Below are 19,951 nucleotides of genomic sequence, written 5' to 3' on the forward strand. Positions count from 1 at the left end.
ACGATGACTATGTATCAACAAAGTCAAAGCGCGCCCGTATCACGATTCCCCCCGCCCTGATCTCCACAGCCACGCTGTCCTTGCTGACTTCTCCGTTTAATTGTCGCCTCCGCTGCCCTTTGAAAGGGTCACCGCCAATGTGTTCCGACATCAGATGTTGAACTTTGTGCGTTGCCCGCAGCCCTGGCGTCCAGCCAAGGATCATGACTTGGTAACTCTGGCTGGACAACAAGGCAAGACATCGCCTTTGCCCGTTCCATGGCTCGCAGATCAACTCACTCTTAAGCTTATTCACGTACGGAGTAAATAATAAACAAGACGAATGGCCGGGAAGCAGAAGGAATCTTGAGCTGCAGAAACCAGCTTGCACCATGGTTCACGCACGATCCCCGTCGCCTCTGTAGCCTACCCGCTGTTCAACCAGGATGCACAGAGTAAGACATGATGGATAGGATTTTTCTGCAAACCGGTCATGATTTTTCCCGCCTGTTACTTGGTTGCTCGAAACAAACAGTCACCATTCACACCAACGCATCTCCCCCTTGCTGCCATTTAAGATCGTCACTACTAGTCAGTGAGGCTGACGATGAGACCCCCTTGTCCGGAAACCCAAACTGCATAAGCCGGAACTATCAAAAAAATTTCTCGGGGCGACAAACCATCCCGCGGAATTTTTGGGGATGGGCCAGAAAGGAAAAGGATAAGGGGAGAAAAGTGGGTTGACGGCTTCGATAAAATTTCCCAGTTTTTTTCCGACAACGAATGAACCGACAGCGGGTGTCTTATCAAGATGATTCCCGAGCCTGGCGCTCTTTATAACCGGGCACCCCTCCCTGTTAACGGTGTGATATGCGAATAAACGCCATAAAACTCTGTAGGAGAAACCGTAGGTTACAACAAGTCTAGGCTGGCGTCGGGCTCGATCGCGGTTGATTCAGGAATCCGAATCATTTCGGTCTTAGCTCTCAACCCCCCCGTCCTCACCGTCTTACCAGCGAGACGAAAGAAACGAAAAATTCCAAGGAACGGATGCGGAGACGCGGGAGGATATCATGCCATTAATCTCGTTGGAGTATGGAGTACGGAGTAGTGGTATATATATATATATAATTAAAGTGATAAGCACATCAAAATCCAGACCACCCAAGTTTTACAACCCCTCCCACGCCCAATTACCATGTCCAAAGTAACCAAAAGTACCATGCAAAAGAAACGCCAGCAACCCATTTGAGTGATGAAACAAAATGCCTGCGAAACACGAAGAACGACCGGCGACCGCCACGGGACCCCATATCTTTTCCGACCGTGGTCCTAAAACCCGTCCACGACCTCTCTTTGACTTTGTCGGAAAAGTCCCACTCGTCCCGAGAAGAGCGTTCAAGTTTCTCGCTGACTCCCGTACTCCCGCCAAATTGTAGATATTTCACTGGTCTTGTTCCATCGTTTGACGGGGAGCTGGAGGCTGTGCGCGGGACGATGCCGTTTCCACAGCGATTGCTAAATCTGTTCTCGCCAGCCGAGAGCGACGACGTAGATGTAGATGTACTCGATGTCGAGGAGGAAGGGATGTCCTCAAGGAAGCGGCGTGTGAGGGGGAGGATCGGGTCAGACGCGTCAGGGATATGGTCAGCCCGCAAGGTAACAGATATAGCGTGGAGCAAAAGGATGAGCATAGAAAAGACAAAGACATAGGCATATTGGATGAACACCGCCAATTGATCGGGAAAGAGGCAAAGGTGGTTCTCGACGGTTTGAGAGCCCGTCGGATGCAACGACTTGCCCGACTTGGGGTCAATTGGGTTCCACAGACTCGCCAGCTGAACGCCGGGTTGTCTGACGCCCATCGCAAAGGACGCACTCTTGACCGTAATCTCCTTTGGTGCGCCGCTGAATTCTCGGTGCGTGATCTCGCAATAATCGTGGTCGTCGCCCGAATATATCTGAACGACGGGTCCAGTCTTCTTTATGATATCCTCGGAAATTGTGGGGGTAAGTACGTTTTGATACTGGTATCCCCACCCGATTCTGATGGCGTTTCTCTCGTCGCTTTCCGGGAGCGGATCGGTCGATGAAGGAGGCCAATATTCGCGAAGTGGACCACACGGTGTGCCAGCCTTACGGTACATAGGAACGTGGGTGAGAACGATGGTAGGAAAGTCTGCATCAGATGCAGCGGGAGATATCGTAGGCTTCGTAGGTACGGTAGCATCGACAACGGTATGCGGGGATATATATCCCTCCGTCTCTCCGTTCAGGAAGAGTAGCTCCTCCTTGATTGCTCGAGACTTCAACGTCTGGAATTCGTTTAAGAACACCTCCGTCGGTTTCCAAATCTGCTCGGAATGCGGACTACTCGTGCTCGAGCCTCCAGTCGCAGGATCGACTTGGTCCATCGCGCTTAGCGAGACGGAATCCACGGAAGCAAAAGTATGATTTCCAAGGATATCAACCCTGTTCCCTTCGCCAAAGTATGCACGAAAGCGTTCGAGTACAGGCAGTTGAATTCCGTTCCCAAAGCCCAGATCATGGTTCCCAGGCAGGCTAGCGATTATCTTTCTTCCTCTCGGGCTTGCTGCGGAATCGACGCCGCCCAACCTAAACGTGTCAAAGAATATCCGTGAAAATCGCGCATACTCTTTCATCCACATATCGTTCCCGTATTTTTTATATCTATCATCGGGGCTCGAGCTGCTAGCGGTGCCCCATTCCCTTCCACCGTCAAATAGATCTCCAAGAAAGAATGTAGTATCCGGTCGGAGCTTCTCCTGAAGCAGGGAATGTGTTCTGTACAGGTAGAGATCGGATAGGTATGTAGTCAATGAAGACAGCGGCCACGGACGGCCGGGATATGTATGGGGGTCGACGAGTTGAGGATCTGCAATAAGTGCAGTGTGATGTGGAACGGCATCCTCGGGCTGAAATAGAGAGACGGAGAATGTAAGCGATCGTATTCAATAGAGCTCACCTATCTTCCACACGGCCACACACACTCAACTTCAAAAAAAAAAAAAAAGAAAAGAAAAGAAAAGAAAAGGACAGAAGAGGAACGCTTGCTTACCCACTTCTCCCAGTTTGTCCACTCACACTTCCCCACGGCATCTCTGAATACCTTCCTCTCTCCCCACCACAGCGTTAAAATCCACAATGCGATCAAGGCATTCCGCACCGAAAACAACGGTCGCAGGATCGCCTGGATCCCTCCACTGCGTCGGTATCTCATTCTCCTCTGCTCTCTCGTGTACGCTGCAGCGACCGACTCGCCCTTAGCACGAAGCGTTGCAAGGACCGGCCGGGCAATCGGTGGTAGGGAAGTGCATATCCGCTCTATGATGCCGGGGGGTTCGACGAAGTGATCCCGATGAGATCGGGAGGCACCGAGCGCTGAAGCCATGGGCGGGGGGGGGGGCCAGCGGCTTCTCCGATGGATAAGACAAAGTAGTAACCAGTATCTTTCGTTTTGCTAACGTAGGTCTACCTCCTAAAGCTCACATTTGTGACGGCAAGCAGGAGAAGTGAGGAGGAAGAAGCGGGTGGCGGGGGGGGCTGACGATGCCGGGACTCATTCGTCTGAACGATGGGATGCGGTGGTCTCCCTGGTATAGTAGACTATTGGCCCATCGCGAGCAAAAATGGAATAATCTACACCAAAATTGTAGATATCTTGGACGCTATCGCCGTGGCCTGTCGTAAGTCTGAATCCAGACAAAAGCACCTGAACTCGGTTCGCTTCTCGCTGCGTGCTGCTGCTGCGTGCTGCTGTTGCTGCTGAGACGTTGCCGGGGCGGGCATGGGGTCACGTGGCGCTCTCTCTTTCAGCCCGTTTCTGGACCTCGTTCGACGACATCAAAAACGTGGATTGCGTCGATCGCCCTGCACATGGCATGCTAGGAAGCATTGTAATACTGTAGCATGAAGAGTGTTAGGAGGTACTCAGTATGTACTTTGCATTCGATGGAAGGACAAAACCAACCATCAACTAGTTGATCGATTAGCTAGTTACAGTACTCCACACAAAACACCCAAGATAGTCATGGACGCCCAAATAACTACAGCACCAGCAACGGCAGCAAAACAAGGACTCCGTAATAACGCACCCGCTCCCAGTTCACCCCCACCCTTTTTTTTTCTTTTATTATTACAATTACATGCGAGAATAAAAGCAGCAGAGAAATTTGACCAAAAACTTAAAACTTTAGGTAATAACAGATGGTCTCTTTTCTCTTCTTTTCTTTTCTCTTTTCTCTTGTGGTGCTTTTTTTTTTTTTTTTTTCTTGTTTTTACCGCTTTAGATTAAGGACAACACTGACGGCCAGCGGCGCATTCGTTCCCACATTCAAGGAGGCAGGGCGCACCACCGGTGTTCGTCCCTGTCCCTGGGGGCGAGTTTCGACCGCTGGCAGGGGAGGATGATGATCCCATTCCACCTTCATCATCGCTCCCTGGGTAGAATTCGGGTTGGATGGTGGACGAGTGGATACCGTATGCGTGGAGACATCTGCGCACGTCCCTTGCTAGAGCCATGTAGCGGTCCGAGCCTTCGCCTTTGATATCGTGGCTGACTTGGATATGCAGGGATGAGACCAATTTGGTATCACTAAGCTGCCAAACGTGTAGATGGTGGCAGCTGAGAACGCCAGGTAGCGACTCAATATCCTCGATGATGTGATCGATGCTCAAGTCGGCGGGGACGGCTTGAAGTAGGATCCGCGAAGCGGCTTTACATAGTGGGATAGCGGACCACAAGATGATCATGGTGATGAAAAGGGAGATTCCAGGATCGACATAGAACCTCCAGGAGTAGTCGGTGAGCCAGATAACCAACGCCGAGGCGATAACCCCGATGTTGCCGAGCGCATCGCCCACCACGTGCAGAAAGACACCGCGCATGTTCAGATCGTGTGAGTGCCCGGGGCCACGCTTCTTGTCCGTGGATTTCGGCAGGGCATGGTTGTGCTTGACATGCAGGTCATCTTTTAGATTCTGGCCGCGAACCCCTGACGAACTGTCGTAGGGAGTCGTCGTGCCGTTGCTTTGCGGCAATAGCCTGGAGCGTTCTGAAACGTTGCCTTCGCGAGGCGAATCCTCCAGATCGGCATCCGATTCGGAGGTTTCAAAATCATCCAAGCGGCCTGCTTCGATGATGTCCTGACGCAAGCTTGCAGGATGGATGAATATGCTGTCCGCATCTCGCGCGCTGAGCCCGGAAACACTCAACCGATGAACGCTGCGCCGACGCGCACGGCCATCCGGAGTCCGGGCCCTTCTCACGGTGACCGGACTGCTTGACGTATCCCGACCACCGAGCGGTCTGATAGTGCTAGCTGATCCATCGGTTGTGCATGCATCAAGGGCATTCTCCGGCATGGCTCTTGCGATGCTGCCCCTTGAGTCCGCCACCACAGCTGTGTCTGCATCCCGCTGAGTGAGATACCCTTGCTCGGCAGAGTGGATCGCTTCTTCAGCGTGCGTATGGCCATGAGAATGGTCGTGGAACAATAGCAACCCAACTATATTGGAAAAGAGTCCCCAGCTACCGACGATCAGGACAAGTTTCGGGTTTTTGACCTCCTGCGGTTCGACAAGACGCTGTATGGCTTCGAGGAAAATGGACAAGCATAGTGCAACGAGGAACACCCCGTTAACTAAGGCTCCGAGGGTCTCAGCGCGTTGCCACTATGGCGAATTAGTATCTACCACCGCATGAGTATTGTGGGACTGCCCAGGAACCTACTCCGTAGGTGTATGATTTCGAGGTTGTCTTCTCGTTGGCGACCTTTACAGCCCATAAGCCAACACAGAGCGACAGGACGTCGTTCAACTATTAAAAGGTAGCGGTCAGAATCTGCAAGTTTCTTTCCCCCCCAATAAGACCGGAGGAGCTAGTCTGCATACCATGTGGAACGCGTCTGCCACTAACGCCAGCGAGTGCACCGCATAACCTACACCACGACTGTCAGCGCGAAATTGCGGCTCAAACTGGGAGAGGGAATCTGTAGACTGCGTACCCACGGTGAGTTCGATCAAGAAGAACACGGTGTCAATCGTCAGCAGAAGAACGATCCGTTGAGATTTCGTCAACCCCATGGCTGCGTGATGGTGGTGTGGAACGCGAGCAACGGAAATCGAGCAAAGTGGCGCGATGGAGAAATAAGAGCGCAGGAGAAGCAGAGCGAGATAGGCAGGGCGGAAGCGTCAGTGTTTGTACGTGGGAGGCCGGCTCATCTGTTTGACGGCTTTCTGCATCGACGCGGAAGGCCGTGTGAATGGGCGATCAAGAAATCCCTCGCGGTCTGGCTATTGAAATCTTTATTTTTTATTTTTCCTCTCCCTTCTTTAGGCCGTTGGAGGTGATTCACACGCCATTCATACGTGCACGCAACAGAAGCCGGGGTGCAATATCGTACCGCTTTGTACGTGATGACAGACTCATCGTGCCCTCCCTCAGCCCCCGGACACAGCGCAGCTCAATCCTTCTCAGCGCGCGTCAGCGGGGTTTCGCGTGGCGAAAAAAGAGAAGAAAAAGCCTGGATCCGACAGTTGCTTGTTAGTCAGCCCAGCGCCTGGAAAATATCCGATCGGCAGCGCTGTCTCAGTTGTTCCACGATCACCAGCAGAAAAAAAAAAAGAGTTCTTCCAGAGTCCTCCCATAGTATGATAGATCCGGGGCGAGCCGTGTATTTTGTTTGTTGTCTTTTTCATTTTCCTTTTTTTCCTTTTTTCTTCATTTTTGTTTTCCGTCCTTTGACAACTACGGAGAGTACTCTGGATGCAACTTGGAATTGGGTTTGTTAGACACTTCGGCCAATGCAGCCCCCCAGCAGCTGCATGGGCACCCTGCGCCTCTCCGACGCCCCCTCAACCAGTTGATTGGACGTCGCGCTGTTTGCCGGATGGCTATCCGGTGGTCTCGGTGCTTCTATTGGTATCCCGGCAAAACTGACGCAAACGGAGCTGTTCCCGTGGGCGGGGGCTTTGAGCAGACACGTCTTGATGGAATGGGGGGGGGAAAGATACAAACTTTTTCTCTTCTTCTTCTTTTTCCCCATTTTCCACCTTGACACTGAAGGTTGAGTTTTAAACAGGAATAAATCTTTAGTTTCCCAAGAGCAAGGTAGTAAAACCCCTTGCATTTTGTGTCAAACTAATACGCCCCTATGCCAGCCCCCACGAAAAAAAGGAAAAAAAAGAAAAAATAGAGTACATAAATACCACTCATTTCCTTAACCAGACGCCCAAACATGAGGGGATATCTATGACCGCATGACCTGCTAAATGCCGAAAAAAAAGAGAAGAGAAGCTCAAAAATGCTCCGGACCCCGATTGCTGATCGCCTTAAACACTATCCCTTTTAACGCTGATCACGACGACAAGAATTAGCAGTGTGATGATAATCTACGTGCGGACCGTCAGCGCCATCGGTAATAAGTATGTACTCTGGTATGGGGTGTTGCGGGGAAACATACCGCTGCCGCAAAGATGGCTGCCATCATCACCTCCCACCCACCGGCATGTATCTTCCCCCGTGACAGCGCATTCTGCTGTCGTAGAAAGCGATGTGCGCCGAACAGCGCCATGAGAATCGCGAACCCCTGGCAGGTGCAGGCCAGAGGTACGCCAACTGTGTAGAACCCGAACGTGGGATGGTGGATATGCGAGTGCTGTAGACGGAAGAGTTGAGCTATCAGGACGCCAAGGAGAGAGAAGGCGACCGATGTTCTCATATGCGCCAGGTAGGTCCGTTCAAGCGCTGTTGATAGATGGATTAGCGTCGTTCAGAGTGTTTTACAATTTGGGTCGTCCATTGGGGAAAATAGGCGGTGGGGGGACACATCATGACAGGTTGTGCTGCTCGCAAGGATGTGTATATATATGTACATAGCGACAATCCAGGTAGAGAAAGCATTGCAGAGTAGTACCAATTAGAAAATTTGGTGTGCGGGTTGAAGAAAGTATTGTGACGCCATCCCAACAAGTTCAAAACCAGAGACTCCCATAAAAATGAGGATGGGGAAATGGGGAACCTAAAAAAAAAAAAAAAAAGAAAAAAAAGGAAAAAGAATGAAGAGGGCAGAAACTCACCGTAATGATCCCGATTCTGGTTTTGAGAAACGGACAGGACGACATTGCGTCTCCAGAACTTTATGATATGCTTAAACCTGCCGGTGGGCTCACGGCTGCTCCTGGTCAGTTGGCTACTCCGCGTCGAGCGGCGCGTTACAACCCTGATCGAGCCCGAAGAGATGGTGGACGGCGACGAGTCTCTTCTGGTGTGCGTTGGGATCTCATGCAGTTCCGCCAGCTCGTGCGCATCCTGCAAGTCCGGTGTCAGAGTCCCCGTGGTGGTGGTGGTGGCCGTCGTCGAGGGTCGTTCAGGGCTAGAGACACGAGATCTCGCTCTCAGCGATGAAGACGCGACGACGGCAGGCTCCGGATGCCGTAGATCCTTTGCAGCATGGCTGGCAGCAGGTTCTTCCATGGGCGTGTGTCCAGCTCATCTCATGCTGGTGACCAGCAGCGGCAGGGGGGGAAAAAAAAGGAGCTTGCTTCTATTCTTTCTTTTCAGAAGAAAGCGTGGGTAAAGCAGGAGTGGCGAGGCCAGGAGGAAGTTATTATTATTTCAGCTTATAAAAATATAACATGCTGATGCATGATTTATGTTGATAGCTCCCATGAAACCCGCCTGGGCGTCTCGCGATCGACGACGAGTTACGTACATGTGTTCCACGCTGCGCGAAGGACGGTGACGACGGTGAGTCGGACGGTGACTGCTTTTTTATTGATCCAGGAGATAATTTGGTAGCAAACTTTTTGGCGCGAGCTTCCCCGTTCTCCATCGTGCCGCTCTAGCAAACTATTTTTTTCCCACCTTTATCCAGTTTCTGGAGGTTTCGTTCGTTAGTCCCCATACTTTCTGGGTGAACCATGGATCTAGACCGTTCAGCCGGCGCAAAGGCAAAAAAAGCAGCGTTTCGACGGGCAATTGGGCGAAACCACATCATTGCGACGGCTGCTCCGGAGAAACACGATCAAGCCAAAGAGAAGACGCAGTTTCTGCTCTCTCTCTCTTCCGGCGAATTGCTCTCCTTCCCGTGCTGTCAGTCTCTGGTGTCCCAAAGACACAACTGTTCTTTTTTTTTTTTTTTTTTTCTGCCAGGAAAAAAGAATCTTCGGAAGTTTAGATTGGCCTTGGCAAGAAGCTTGGCCTGACGGGGATCATCGACGGGGATCCTTTTCGGGGAATATTCTTTTTTTCTCCCTCTCGCCTTCTACAGGATGGAGTAATAATAGCTGCACATCCCTGCTTTCACAATACCAGCAAGGAATCCGTCAAGGAGGAGGATTCTCCACACAAAGAGGGCCAAAACTTGGAAATATGCACTCCTCCTCCTCCATCCACCATCAGGGTTTTCCTCTTTTTCTCCGCACGCGAAAGAGAACTGCGTCCATCGTGTTCGCTGCCCGGCCTCCAGGGGGGTTCGTTCTCGGTGTCACCAGCCCAATCGCCAACGACGACGATCGCCATCTTTCGGGTCCCTCTTGCCGGGACACGCCCCACCGTTTCAACCGTCCCACCGGATGTCGCAGTTCTCCGACAACCTGCACTCTCCGGGCACTGCGCCCTGCTTGGGGGACTTTGTCGCATAGGGGGGCCCGCGACGGGGAGATCCGCTGATGCGCGGAGCTCACCTGTGTGCAACAGGAGATCCCTCTTCTGACGGCTGCGTATATGGTGCTTTGTTCCACTCCTCCTCACAGGAGAAGTCTCACAGTAGGGGATACCTTTTCTGTTCTCATCGCCTCGGGGGGCTCTGTGCCACTTCATTCATTCTGTTCCTTGGGGAAATATTTTTCCTTTTTTTTTTTTTTTCCCTTTCTTTTTTATTAAAAAAAATTACGGAGTACATGCATGCAAGAAAACGGGACTGTCTCTTCCTTTCCGATAATAGTCTCAGAGTGCATGCTAATATCTTCACTCCCACCGTCCCGGAAGATTCTCTTTTCTTCTTTTGCCTCAACAGGGCATCCTTTAATCGGCATATGATTCCGGACGAAGGGTGAGATGGTAGGTATCGAGAGACTGGACCTCGTACTCTGTATCAGCCCACCGATCTTGGGGGAACCCAATTGGCTTCTCGCCGAGAAATGAGGCTGATCTGGACCTTCGATCGATGCGCTTGCAAGCCATTATCCTTTTTCTTTTCTTTTCTTTTCTTTTCCTTTGATTTTTCATTTGATTTTTCATTTGTTCTATTTTCGCCTCCTCGTGAACTCTGAAAAGATCGAGCCACGGTCCATAGACCTGAAGATGTTGCTCTAGCCCACCTGATTTTTCCTCACGTCTGCTACGCATGCAGCCTGACACTTCCGATGAAATATTTTGACACATTGTTTTCGGTCTGTGCAGAGCCAATCGAGCTTCCTCGTCACTGCTGCTATACATAGTGGCACCTTATGCTCGCCTCTTTACCAGCATATCCTTCGTCATTGGCGGCTGGCTGACTGGAGGAAGTTGCGTTTTCCAGATTCTGGAAGACTGCTCATCTGCCAGCCTGCAAACCATGCCAGGAAAGGAGGTCTGAATCCTCCGTCGGTACTGGATCTCTGGCTGACCTCATCGCTGCAAGGGATGAAACAGGTCCTCCACTTTACATACGAGCCACATCCACACCGAGTCTTACTTCCTCTAAGGGAAAACATGATATTGCATTTTAATCATTACTCCGTACACAAACAAGAAGAAGAAAAGAAAGAGAAAGAAATCTCGAGAACAAGAAAAGCCAATTTCAGGAAAGTCATTCTGAATATGTGCACAATTGCGGAAATACAAGTTGAGGTATCTTAATACAGTACAGCATAAAAAGGGGGACAAAGAAGGAGAAGAAAAGTAAGGTAAAATAAAAACATACGTCAAAATGGGGAAAATGGAGAGAGTAAGTGTGAGTGAACAAAGGGGCCAAACAAAATTCATGCTATGATGCTGGCATAAAGTGGTGTCCGCCTTCACACTGGTAGCCTCCAGGAACCGCATTCCAGGCATATCCTGCTTCACATCGACCAGGGTGAGAGGAGACCCTCGTTTCCTGCTTTTCACGCTTCCTGCCTCTCTTCAAAAGCTTAGATAACCAGCGGCGTGCTCTACGAATCAGGGTGCGGGTACCTGAATTTGTCTTCGTGTTGATTTTGGTCACACCAGTCTGTAATTGAGCCTGGGTAGCCCGTCTTTTTCTTTGCTTCCATGTCGCTTCCACGGGGACCTGGTGCTCAGAGAGGCTCGCCTGATGTTCCAATTCCTCACTGTTGTGAAGGGACTGCGGCCTGGAAGAGGGCTCCTGTTTCTCGTGTTGCTCCACTTTTGGGGATTGTTGGCGCTGGAGAGCCCGGGGGATTGACACATGGGTCTCATCACTGGATTGGGCGTCAGTATCGTTTGTGTGTTGGCTTCGGCGCTGGTTCGGGACTGGTTCGTCGTCGCGCTCTCGCTGCTTCGATTTGGATGGGCCTGGCTGGTGTTCGCGGTCCGGCTTGTGTTGCGTGTTGACGTTGACGTCGACATCACAGGCTGTATCTCCTCCTGGAGTGCAGATCGCAGGATCGATCCTCGGTGGCGGCGGGGAAGCCTGAGTCTCTTCGAGTGTTGCTGGCTCCGGGTCGTGGTTCGCGTGGGGAGGTGAAATCGGGAGGGCGGTATTCCCATCGTCTCCAAGCTTCTTACATCGGTTTGTGCTCAGGGTGATCATATCCATGATGCAGGCCTCGACATGATCAGCTGAAAGAGTCCGGTCGGACGTTGTGTTATCAGCGGCGGATTCCAGGAAATTGCCCAATATTTGTGTCGCCAAATATTTCACGTCACGCGCGTTGCTCCAGCCGGGCAACGCTATCAAAGCTTTGAACAGTTTTCGCACATTGGAATGGCCTCTACTTTCACGAACTCGTAGGAAGTCCGATTCAGTAGTGATCCGATTGGCGTCCAGCTCTCGGAGAAGAATAGCAACGCAGTCTTCAGGCGACAGCTCGTCGAACGCGATCTCCTCTTTAAATAGGCCAGAGAGGTCAGGACGATTGGACATCAGATTGCGTATGTCAGACTGGTACCCAGCGAGGATGACCACCATCTTTCCCGCATTCTCCTGCTGAGTGAGAAACCCAACCAGCTCATCAACCGCTTCCGCTGCGAACTGGCCCGAAGCCAGGCGATGAACTTCGTCGATGAAGAGGACTTTGCCGCTGGCCAACTCGAGCAGTTTGCGGGTCTTAGGGGAGGTTTGTCCAACGTACTGGCCGATCAGGTCGCTCGCCGAGTGCTCGACAACTTCAGGGGCGGAGAGGAGCCCCATGTTGTAAAAGATACGGCCCATTTGACAAGCTGCGGTCGATTTACCGGTTCCTATTACAATATTGAGTCAGCCACAGCGTTCTCAAATTCCATCGCGGTTGGATATCGGTATACATACCCGCGGGCCCTGCGAAGACGAAGTTCGTAGGCACTAGGTCGCGAGGCCTAAAGCCGTATTTTCGCGCACCAAGGCATCGCTTTTGATAATTCACAAACTTGTCAATTATGTTCTGGTGCACTTTTCCCGACAGCAAACGCTGACAATCTGTTGCTCCCCTCGAAATTCGATCCCAATCTGGGTCGAAATCTTGAGGCTGCAGATCCTCATCGCAGGCCTGTTCATGAAGCGGCTTGGCCGACTGCCTCTGCTCGAAATTCATCTGAGCAGCAGCCAGACAGTTGTCGACATCTCCGGCGTTGCCAAAGTTTGGACGCATAAGAGCCCGCTCTAACACGTCTCGAGCGACTTCCCACGCTTCCGGTGTACAGGACAGATCCTTCTGCTCCATTTTTAGCTGCATAACTTGCAGCAGCTGGTTGATCGTGAAGTTTTGGAATCGAAATGGACGATCAACACGAAAGCGTCGAGAGAGGCCTGGATTTGCGTTGTGGAACATATTGCGGATGCGATCCTCGTATCCTACGAAGATGATACAGCGATCTTCACCTGGAACCCCCTGGATGATGGAGACTAAAGTGTCGAGGACACCAGTCTTGAACTTGTCTTGCTCCTTGTTGGGATCACCAGGGTCCAACATGTACGCCTCGTCGATAACTAACACCCTCCCTACGGTGGCCTCGAGAATCTTTCTCGTTTTGGCTTCTGACTTTCCCAAGCATTCTCCGATAAAATCGGCTGGGTTCTTCACGATCACTGAGGCAGCAGGGTTAGACTGATAACGGTTGACTGTTAGAGGACTGTTATGGAGACTTACAATCGCCTCGGGTGAGAAGGCCCAGGTCGTTCAGGATTTGCCCATAGAGTTTTGCAACGGTAGTTTTGCCTGTTCCAGGAGCTCCCACGAAGAGCTGATTCAAAGGAAGCTGGAACGGCTTGATCTCTTTCAATTCTCTGCGGTAATTCTTCTGGATCATTCCAATCATTGTTCGCACATTCTTCTTGACGGTGTCTAAGCCGATAAGCTTTTGGAGTTCGTTCCATGCGTGGCTGCTCTGGAGGACATCGGAAGGGTCAGGCCCAATCACGTCTTCCTGCGTGAAAAGGTTGCAATCAGGCTCCTGCCCCTGAACTCTCAGCTTTTGAAGCCGCCTAGCCTGTCGAGACGATATCTGACTGATGAGATTCTCCACTGCTCTCGCGTTTCCGAATCCTCTGTTGCCCCGAGACTGGGCGAGACGGCGGACGGCGATACGCATAGGTTTCCCATCCATCCCGCCGTCGACTCTCATATTTCCTCGGTATCCGACGTGGATGTTGTCGTAGAGAATCTCCCAGAGCTCGGCATCGGTGAAATCGGCAAAGTGCATAGTCCATGGGATTCGGCTGGTAAGGCCTGGGTTGTGCTCAAAGAATGACTCCATCTCCTCTTTGTAACCTACAAATACCACCACCAGTTTGCCAATGTTGTCTTCCATAGCTTTTAGGAGAAAGTCCAGTGCTTGTTTTCCAAGAGCTTCAATGTACGCTGCAGTGAGCTGGTATGCCTCGTCTATGAACAAGACCCCCCCGTTGTGATTGAGTATGTCTTCAACTTCGTCCTGGGCTCCCTCTGCCCCTTTTACAGCGAGAGCAATGCCAGCTGTCTCTTTGAAATAACTTGAATTTATCACCCCAACGGAGTGCAAGAACTCGGCATACAGTCGTGCGAAGGTTGTTTTGCCTAGCATCGTGTCAGTGATGCGCTTCACCGAAACAAGGTAGGGGGGATCTATACCAGTTCCCGGATTTCCTTGGAAAACGACATTGAAACGCTCCCTATTCAAGCTACGTCCTTGGCTCTCACAAATGTCGACCTTGGACTTGATGTCCAAAAATTGCTGCTTGACCTCCTCCAACCCCTGGTAGCGCATCAGCCTATCTATCACCTCGTTTACTTCACCTCGGGCTGCTTTCCTTTTCTCCCATTCTTCAGCGGCTGGTGAAGGGCAGAATTGGAAAGGATTCTTGCAATAAGGCCGCGGCGGGACTGGTTCTTCAGGCTCGGACACCTCAGAGTCGGTGTCCCCTTCATCTGAATGCCCGCTGTGTGAGATTTCTGGGGGTGACTCGTCTGGGCCTGTATGAGCGTTCACCCCTAGAGCAAAAGGAGAAGACGAGGTGGCCTTGGAGAGCGAGAAGGTAATGTTGATCGAATTTTCATTAGGTCTTTGGATGGATTCGATGTCCAATCGCGGTGTCTCGACTGGCTTCGATGTGTCTTCTATATCGTCTCTGCATGCATCATCGGAGAGACTGGAAGGGGCTGTGGAAACGGAGCTAGCAGAAGTGCTCGGTCGAGAGCTGGAAGGGGATGTGAAAGCAGGGTCGGGTGGCACTAGAAAGCCTGGAGAGTATTCTCGATCTGATATGTGAGGCATGACTGAGCGATGAGATCTGGTCGCGAGCGAAATTTCTTGTGAGTAGTATGGATTCGGTAGGGAGTTAATATAGCTCTGAGCTCCTTTTCTAACTTTTTTTTCTTTTTTTTCTTTTTTGTTCCCCTTTTCACTTTATCCTACTTTCTCTCGGGCAGTGCTCTTCATCGTTTTCAGCAATTTCTCGCCTTGAGGCTGGTCTGGACAGGCTATGAATTTGCCACTTCGCCAAATTGGCCTCTTTTAGCATTGCTTTGCTTGGGCGATGAAGATCACCGCCCAAGCCCCCTGAGTTTGCAGCAAAGCGGTGAGGGTCTCCAGCGTGGAGCAGCGTTTCCACTGCCAGCTGGGAATTAGGTACAGCCAGCAACTGTGCTTACAAGTCGATGCGGGTGGAACAGGGCAAAATGGGGCAGTATCGTGGGAGGTGATTTGTCGAAGCCTGGTACGGCGGAGTTAAAAACTCATACAGATGAGGGCTGCCCTTTAGCCATATCAGTGTACGCGGAAAGGCTCTTAAGGGTTTATTCGTTTCACCTTCGATAGACTGCCTATCTCCTTCATGGCCATTCCTGTGGATCTCGTCGAACGAATGTGCCGCTCTGGCAACGGATAGCAACGAAACATAGCCATTTCGTGCGTTGGCTGTCTGCTTCGCCCCGAGTATGGACCGTGCGACACCTTGTTAGAGATGGCCAATCTCGTCAACAAGCCGTTTGGCACGGAATGGCCGAAAATTTGGGAGAGAAAGAGGCCCAATAGCGACCAGGGGTATATTGCTCATTTTCGCAAGGCGAACGAGAGTGGCTCGCCTTGAAGTCGCTGTCCAAGCCGATTCGTCCACGATCCCTGCTGGTATAACTAAACAGAAGCGCAGCGAGAAACAGCGTCCGCGAGTATGACTGGACAATTTGGGTTCGCAACCCAACAGGCCCTGCATGACTTCGGGCACATAGATCCATACTTTCTCAGCCTCCGATACCGTACCGTTGGTCGCGATCGAACGGGATGGAGTATGGAGTAGTTATATAAAGCGGAGAATTCTCCGCGCAACCCTTATAGTCCAACCAAACCTGCCCACCAGCTACCTATTTCAACTTTCACAATGAGCGATACTGCCGATTGGCTGTCAGCTGTGTCCTCTTTGACGGCAACCGCGATTGCAGTCGCGACCCTTTTTACCGTCTACATCGCCGCGGTGCAGCTCGCGTCCCAGAACCGAAGGTATCGGCTAGGCTTGTCCTGGCGCTCTCTGGGCCGATGGCAGAATAAAGTTGCCCAGTCGTCCTTTCTCGGGCTACAGAGGAGAGTCTATACACCCAGCGTCTCCGTGCCCTCACTTGTTCAGAATCGCGTCGTGCCATGCTTCACGTTTCCCAGAGGGATCCCCAAGGAGCCCGATCCCGATATCGAGAGCGCCAGCGGGCTGGTTCCGGCCGGTGCGAGTTGGGTAGGGTTAATGGAAGCACTCGGTCTGCGCCCTGATGATGATTTCCTTGAAATGCAGGATGCATCGGAGTTGGTGAATGGAATCGTTGCTATGCACTGGAAAGGAAAGGACTTTGTCGCGGTTTGCTCCATGCTAGGCTTCCAATCTTACGAGAACCACCCAAGCTTCAGCTCACCTATGCCTCTCCCGATGCTTTGGCATGGACCACTGGGCTGGATGCAACTCCAGCCCAGTCCCCAGGGTTGCATCGCTCAATTTAGAAGCAGAGCAACACTATTTGAACAAATCTCGGACGACCTTCATCGCTACTGGCGAAAGGAAACTTTCAGCTTGCCCAGTTCACCGTTTTTACTCCAAGCTCGACTTTGGGCTTCAATCGGGGGGCTTCTCCTACCAGACGGTAAAGCTCTCTACCTTGGAGGCGCAGATTTCCACAAACGACCCGTAGATATTGATGACGACCATGAATTCAGTCCTGCCGAGCTCCATCAATACCTGACCTCCGCAGATCTCTCCCCGGATGAACTAAGGCGAGTCCTTCTAGGCAAGCAAGAAAATCGCGGCAGGGAGCTCCGTCGCGAGATCGCACGTTCAAAAGCGCCGTCAGCTCAGCGAGTCAGGGACGAACCAATTCCCGACTCGCGCACTGAGGCTTTTGAAAGTGGAGAACGCTCATTTGAAGGCAAACAACAGGTGTTACGCCCTTGTCCCGGTTTGTTATCTGTTTGTGTACAGGGGGAAATTGCCTACAGTCGTGGCCTCGACATCAGAGATTGTCACGAATTCGACCGCAAGTTCGCCAGCACTGAGGATGTGGATCGTGCTCGATTCCCGTACAGTCTTGGGAAATTGCAGATGGATAGGGATACGCTGATGCTGATGAAAAGCGCTTTTCTTTACCTTGGACCTGATGGGTTCTACTTTGCTCCCTCATATCTTCTTTGCAGCGATGTGCGGGAAGTATATCGACACATTGAGGAGCAGTCGAATAAGTTGAAACGAATCTTCCCTATCACGAGCACTACCCCAACATCGGGCCGAGATTATCTTTACCACGCCATGAAACTTTGCAACGATCTGCAACAAACCCGCAAAATGGCTAGAGCAACATACTCCGTTGAAGATATGCGACTACTGGCAAAGGCGTCGAACAATATTGCTCCGTTTATTTCCCCAGACAAAGCCGGGCACGGGAAAGACCCCACAACGGCCAAACCCGAAGATCTCATATGGGCCATGCTTGTCTGCCCAGAGCTTTCTTCCAACATAAGAGAATCACTCACGGAGATGAATCTACAAGCATTCTTGGATGCCAAGGTGGAGTGTGAGGATGGAGTTTTGACCTTACCGGACCTGAGCGGCTTAAGGGAAATGGGTCCGAAATATAAAGTACCTCTGGTAGCTAATGGTGACTTCACGGGACAACAATTACTTGCTGCACTCATCGATATCTTTATCCGATACTTCTGGATTGACAAAGCATGGCCTACTGATGTGGCAGCTTACGACATGACCATGCCACAAACTGTGGCCATGTGCTGAACTATTCCATTTTCATTTGGATGCTATTATTAGTCTTGTAAACCCCTGAGCGAGACTTTGTTTGGCGTCATGGGATTTGTACAATATTTTATGTTCTTTCTCTGGTAACGTTGCTACGCTTGGGATTTCTCTTTTCATTTCATGATGGGCTCAGGGGTGGGACTTGCAAAGTGACTGTTTATGGCAAGATAGAGATCTGTATATGAGCAATTCGTGCTTCTCCACGCGGCTGTTCACCTTTCGCTTTTTACTAAATGGTTTCCACATTTCTTTTTTGATAGAGATCGACCTCTGCATCCAATCCCTCGAGTGACCGTGTATAAGCGTCAGCCACGCTCTCAGCGGTTCAAGTGGTCCGATATCGGCTTACTTCCCCGCCTCGCATCAGGGAATATCACGAGTTAAGCCCTCCTCACTGTCTTCGCTAATCAAGAGCAAAATGGAAAAAGATCATTAAAAGGGCATAGAGTTCCTGTCATCAATGTTCGCACTTTTCTATCGCCCTTTGCTTTCAGAGCTTTCTAGAAGCACGATCCCGAGCGGAGCGGACGCCAAGCAAAGCCCCACCCGGCGGAAACCGCAGACCCCGTACGAAAGTACACCAGAATGGCAGCTCTCACACAACCGAGCGGAGCGGAAACTGATCACTGGTCCGCCGAGGTAACACCTTTCCTTCCGCCGGGCTCCATCGTTCAGAAAAAAAAAAAAAAGAAAAGAACAAGGGAAAAAAAATCACACGCTGATCGTAAAATGGCTTCAAAATCTAGGCTTACCATACCTCCGCGTCTTTCGTCCCCCTTTTGACCCAGAAGGTCTTGGCTTACATTGATCCCCATTCAACGGATCAGGTTCTGGATATTGGCTGTGGCGATGGCAAATTCACGGCGAAATATATGGACCGAGTGAGCCATGTGTTGGGCTTAGACGCTTCAAAGGGGATGATCGAAGCAGCGAAGAGCGATTTTGGGCAGGCTAATGCCGAATTCAGGGTGGTTGACTGTAGATATTTGGATAAAGAGTTGCAGGAAGGAAGGGTTGGAGTGGCCCAGTGGGACAAGGTGTGAGTGTCAATCATCATTATCCCGTTGTGTGAAACTACATGAGTATAGTTTGTACGTGCGGCGAGGAGTTTTGACACTGTAGGCAGGGTATCCAACGCCGCCCTGCACTGGATCCTAAAAGACCCAACCACCCGTGTTTCAGTGCTGAGAGCAATATACACGTGCCTCAAGCCAGGCGGCTTGTTCGTTTTTGAAATGGGCGGCCACGGAAACGTCCCTGAAGTCCATAGTGCTCTGATAGCCGCTCTTGTCCACCATGGCGTGTCCTTCAGTGCAGCTCGCGAGGGGATTCCGTGGTTCTTCGCATCGGAGCCATGGATGAGAGAGACACTGGAAGAGATTGGTTTCAGAGTAGACAAGTTGGAGGTTGAGTATCGACCCACGAAATTAACGACGGATGAGAAGGGCGGCATGCAGGGCTGGTTAAGACTAATGGGTGCTTCAGCCTTAGAAATGCTAGATGAAGAGAAGAGGGAAAGGGTAGTTAAGGAGGTATGTGAGACTTTGGAATCGGTGATTACGAGGGAAGATGGGAGTAAATGGCTCGGGTATGTAAGGTTAAGAGGAGTGGCAGTAAAAAGCGAACAGTAATGCCAGCAGTACTACTATAAGGACAATAGACCGCGGGTTCAATCATATTTAGTGAATATCTATTTCGCCCAAGTCGGATTTGGGCAACTTGAATGTTCTCTCATTCTTAGTCCGCCCTCCGTAGGCTCCTAGGACTTGGGGCAGGTCTGACAATGGAGACAAAACAGCCCAGGTGAGAGGAACCCCCATCCACACAGAAAGCCGTATCCCCAGCTCCCGTTGGCAAAACCTTGACTTTCGTCCAGCCAGCACAGTGCACGTACTATTACGCACGCGCCGTATTGGAAGGACGGGGATTAAAGGCGTTCCCGCGGAAAGGGAATATGGATTGCTACGCGGACAAGGCCTCGTTTAGCCCTGCTGTTTTATCAATTTTGCGCTTTCCTTGGGGATTGAACCGCAAGGGACTTGTGATCTTCCAACCATGGGATGCGA

At 51.1% G+C, this 19,951-nt stretch overlaps 7 protein-coding genes across 8 annotated transcripts; 2 read left to right on the forward strand and 5 right to left on the reverse strand.

Annotated features, from left to right (window-relative positions):
• Positions 1-1,000: 1,000 nt before the first annotated feature.
• On the reverse strand, positions 1,001-3,716 carry D8B26_008231 (uncharacterized protein). The gene is made up of 2 exons (XM_003068007.2): positions 3,059-3,716; positions 1,001-2,915 (listed from the first exon to the last, which is right to left on the reverse strand). The coding sequence occupies exons 1-2, from the start codon at positions 3,389-3,391 to the stop codon at positions 1,173-1,175; spliced, it is 2,076 nt and encodes a 691-aa protein (XP_003068053.2). The 5' UTR covers positions 3,392-3,716; the 3' UTR covers positions 1,001-1,172.
• Positions 3,717-3,918: 202 nt separating this feature from the next.
• D8B26_008232 (uncharacterized protein) lies at positions 3,919-6,549 on the reverse strand. The gene is made up of 4 exons (XM_003068008.2): positions 6,006-6,549; positions 5,893-5,939; positions 5,732-5,818; positions 3,919-5,673 (listed from the first exon to the last, which is right to left on the reverse strand). Exons 1-4 carry the CDS (start codon positions 6,082-6,084, stop codon positions 4,291-4,293), a joined length of 1,596 nt encoding a protein of 531 aa, XP_003068054.1. The 5' UTR covers positions 6,085-6,549; the 3' UTR covers positions 3,919-4,290.
• A 490-nt stretch (positions 6,550-7,039) lies between these two features.
• D8B26_008233 (uncharacterized protein) lies at positions 7,040-8,866 on the reverse strand. 2 transcript variants are annotated; one of them, XM_003068009.2, is made up of 3 exons: positions 8,080-8,866; positions 7,464-7,747; positions 7,040-7,392 (listed from the first exon to the last, which is right to left on the reverse strand). In XM_003068009.2, the coding sequence occupies exons 1-3, from the start codon at positions 8,474-8,476 to the stop codon at positions 7,333-7,335; spliced, it is 741 nt and encodes a 246-aa protein (XP_003068055.1). In that variant the 5' UTR covers positions 8,477-8,866; the 3' UTR covers positions 7,040-7,332. The 2 variants fall into 2 exon arrangements, with proteins under 2 accessions (XP_003068055.1, XP_065981875.1); XM_066125791.1 differs by having other exon boundaries at positions 7,040-7,747.
• Positions 8,867-10,970: 2,104 nt separating this feature from the next.
• Positions 10,971-13,095, reverse strand: D8B26_008234 (uncharacterized protein; the record flags this gene model as incomplete). Its single annotated transcript, XM_066125792.1, has 2 exons — positions 10,971-12,388; positions 12,456-13,095. The coding sequence occupies 2 exons, from the start codon at positions 13,093-13,095 to the stop codon at positions 10,971-10,973; spliced, it is 2,058 nt and encodes a 685-aa protein (XP_065981876.1).
• Positions 12,883-14,967, reverse strand: D8B26_008235 (uncharacterized protein). Its single transcript, XM_066125793.1, has 2 exons — positions 14,233-14,967; positions 12,883-14,178 (listed from the first exon to the last, which is right to left on the reverse strand). Exons 1-2 carry the CDS (start codon positions 14,873-14,875, stop codon positions 13,259-13,261), a joined length of 1,563 nt encoding a protein of 520 aa, XP_065981877.1. The 5' UTR covers positions 14,876-14,967; the 3' UTR covers positions 12,883-13,258.
• Positions 14,968-15,977: 1,010 nt separating this feature from the next.
• D8B26_008236 (uncharacterized protein) lies at positions 15,978-17,864 on the forward strand (the record flags this gene model as incomplete). Its single annotated transcript, XM_003068011.2, has 1 exon — positions 15,978-17,864. One exon carries the CDS (start codon positions 15,978-15,980, stop codon positions 17,862-17,864), a length of 1,887 nt encoding a protein of 628 aa, XP_003068057.1.
• A 424-nt stretch (positions 17,865-18,288) lies between these two features.
• Positions 18,289-19,770, forward strand: D8B26_008237 (uncharacterized protein). The gene is made up of 3 exons (XM_003068012.2): positions 18,289-18,524; positions 18,632-18,924; positions 19,012-19,770. The coding sequence occupies exons 1-3, from the start codon at positions 18,471-18,473 to the stop codon at positions 19,514-19,516; spliced, it is 852 nt and encodes a 283-aa protein (XP_003068058.1). The 5' UTR covers positions 18,289-18,470; the 3' UTR covers positions 19,517-19,770.
• The last annotated feature ends 181 nt before the right edge of the window (positions 19,771-19,951 follow it).

This window comes from Coccidioides posadasii, chromosome 5 (assembly GCF_018416015.2).
Source record: "Coccidioides posadasii str. Silveira chromosome 5, complete sequence".
NCBI lineage: Eukaryota > Fungi > Ascomycota > Eurotiomycetes > Onygenales > Onygenaceae > Coccidioides > Coccidioides posadasii.

What these genes read in the sequence shown, in the direction of transcription:
- D8B26_008231 (XM_003068007.2), bottom strand. Translation starts at nt 3,391, where the DNA reads ATGGCTTCAGCGCTCGGTGCCTCCCGATCTCATCGGGATCACTTCGTC. An exon ending in GGACAAACTGGGAGAAGTGG is followed by an intron (nt 2,916 to 3,058) that starts GTAAGCAAGCGT and finishes TCTCTATTTCAG; the next exon opens with CCCGAGGATGCCGTTCCACA.
- D8B26_008232 (XM_003068008.2), bottom strand. Translation starts at nt 6,084, where the DNA reads ATGGGGTTGACGAAATCTCAACGGATCGTTCTTCTGCTGACGATTGAC. An exon ending in TGGCAGACGCGTTCCACATG is followed by an intron (nt 5,819 to 5,892) that starts GTATGCAGACTA and finishes ACCTTTTAATAG; the next exon opens with TTGAACGACGTCCTGTCGCT. An exon ending in CGAAATCATACACCTACGGA is followed by an intron (nt 5,674 to 5,731) that starts GTAGGTTCCTGG and finishes AATTCGCCATAG; the next exon opens with TGGCAACGCGCTGAGACCCT.
- D8B26_008233 (XM_003068009.2), bottom strand. Translation starts at nt 8,476, where the DNA reads ATGGAAGAACCTGCTGCCAGCCATGCTGCAAAGGATCTACGGCATCCG. An exon ending in CCAGAATCGGGATCATTACG is followed by an intron (nt 7,748 to 8,079) that starts GTGAGTTTCTGC and finishes ATCTATCAACAG; the next exon opens with CGCTTGAACGGACCTACCTG. An exon ending in CAGCCATCTTTGCGGCAGCG is followed by an intron (nt 7,393 to 7,463) that starts GTATGTTTCCCC and finishes GTCCGCACGTAG; the next exon opens with ATTATCATCACACTGCTAAT.
- D8B26_008235 (XM_066125793.1), bottom strand. Translation starts at nt 14,875, where the DNA reads ATGCCTCACATATCAGATCGAGAATACTCTCCAGGCTTTCTAGTGCCA. An exon ending in CCAAGGAAATCCGGGAACTG is followed by an intron (nt 14,179 to 14,232) that starts GTATAGATCCCC and finishes ACACGATGCTAG; the next exon opens with GCAAAACAACCTTCGCACGA.
- D8B26_008237 (XM_003068012.2), top strand. Translation starts at nt 18,471, where the DNA reads ATGGCAGCTCTCACACAACCGAGCGGAGCGGAAACTGATCACTGGTCC. An exon ending in CTGATCACTGGTCCGCCGAG is followed by an intron (nt 18,525 to 18,631) that starts GTAACACCTTTC and finishes TTCAAAATCTAG; the next exon opens with GCTTACCATACCTCCGCGTC. An exon ending in GTGGCCCAGTGGGACAAGGT is followed by an intron (nt 18,925 to 19,011) that starts GTGAGTGTCAAT and finishes CACTGTAGGCAG; the next exon opens with GGTATCCAACGCCGCCCTGC.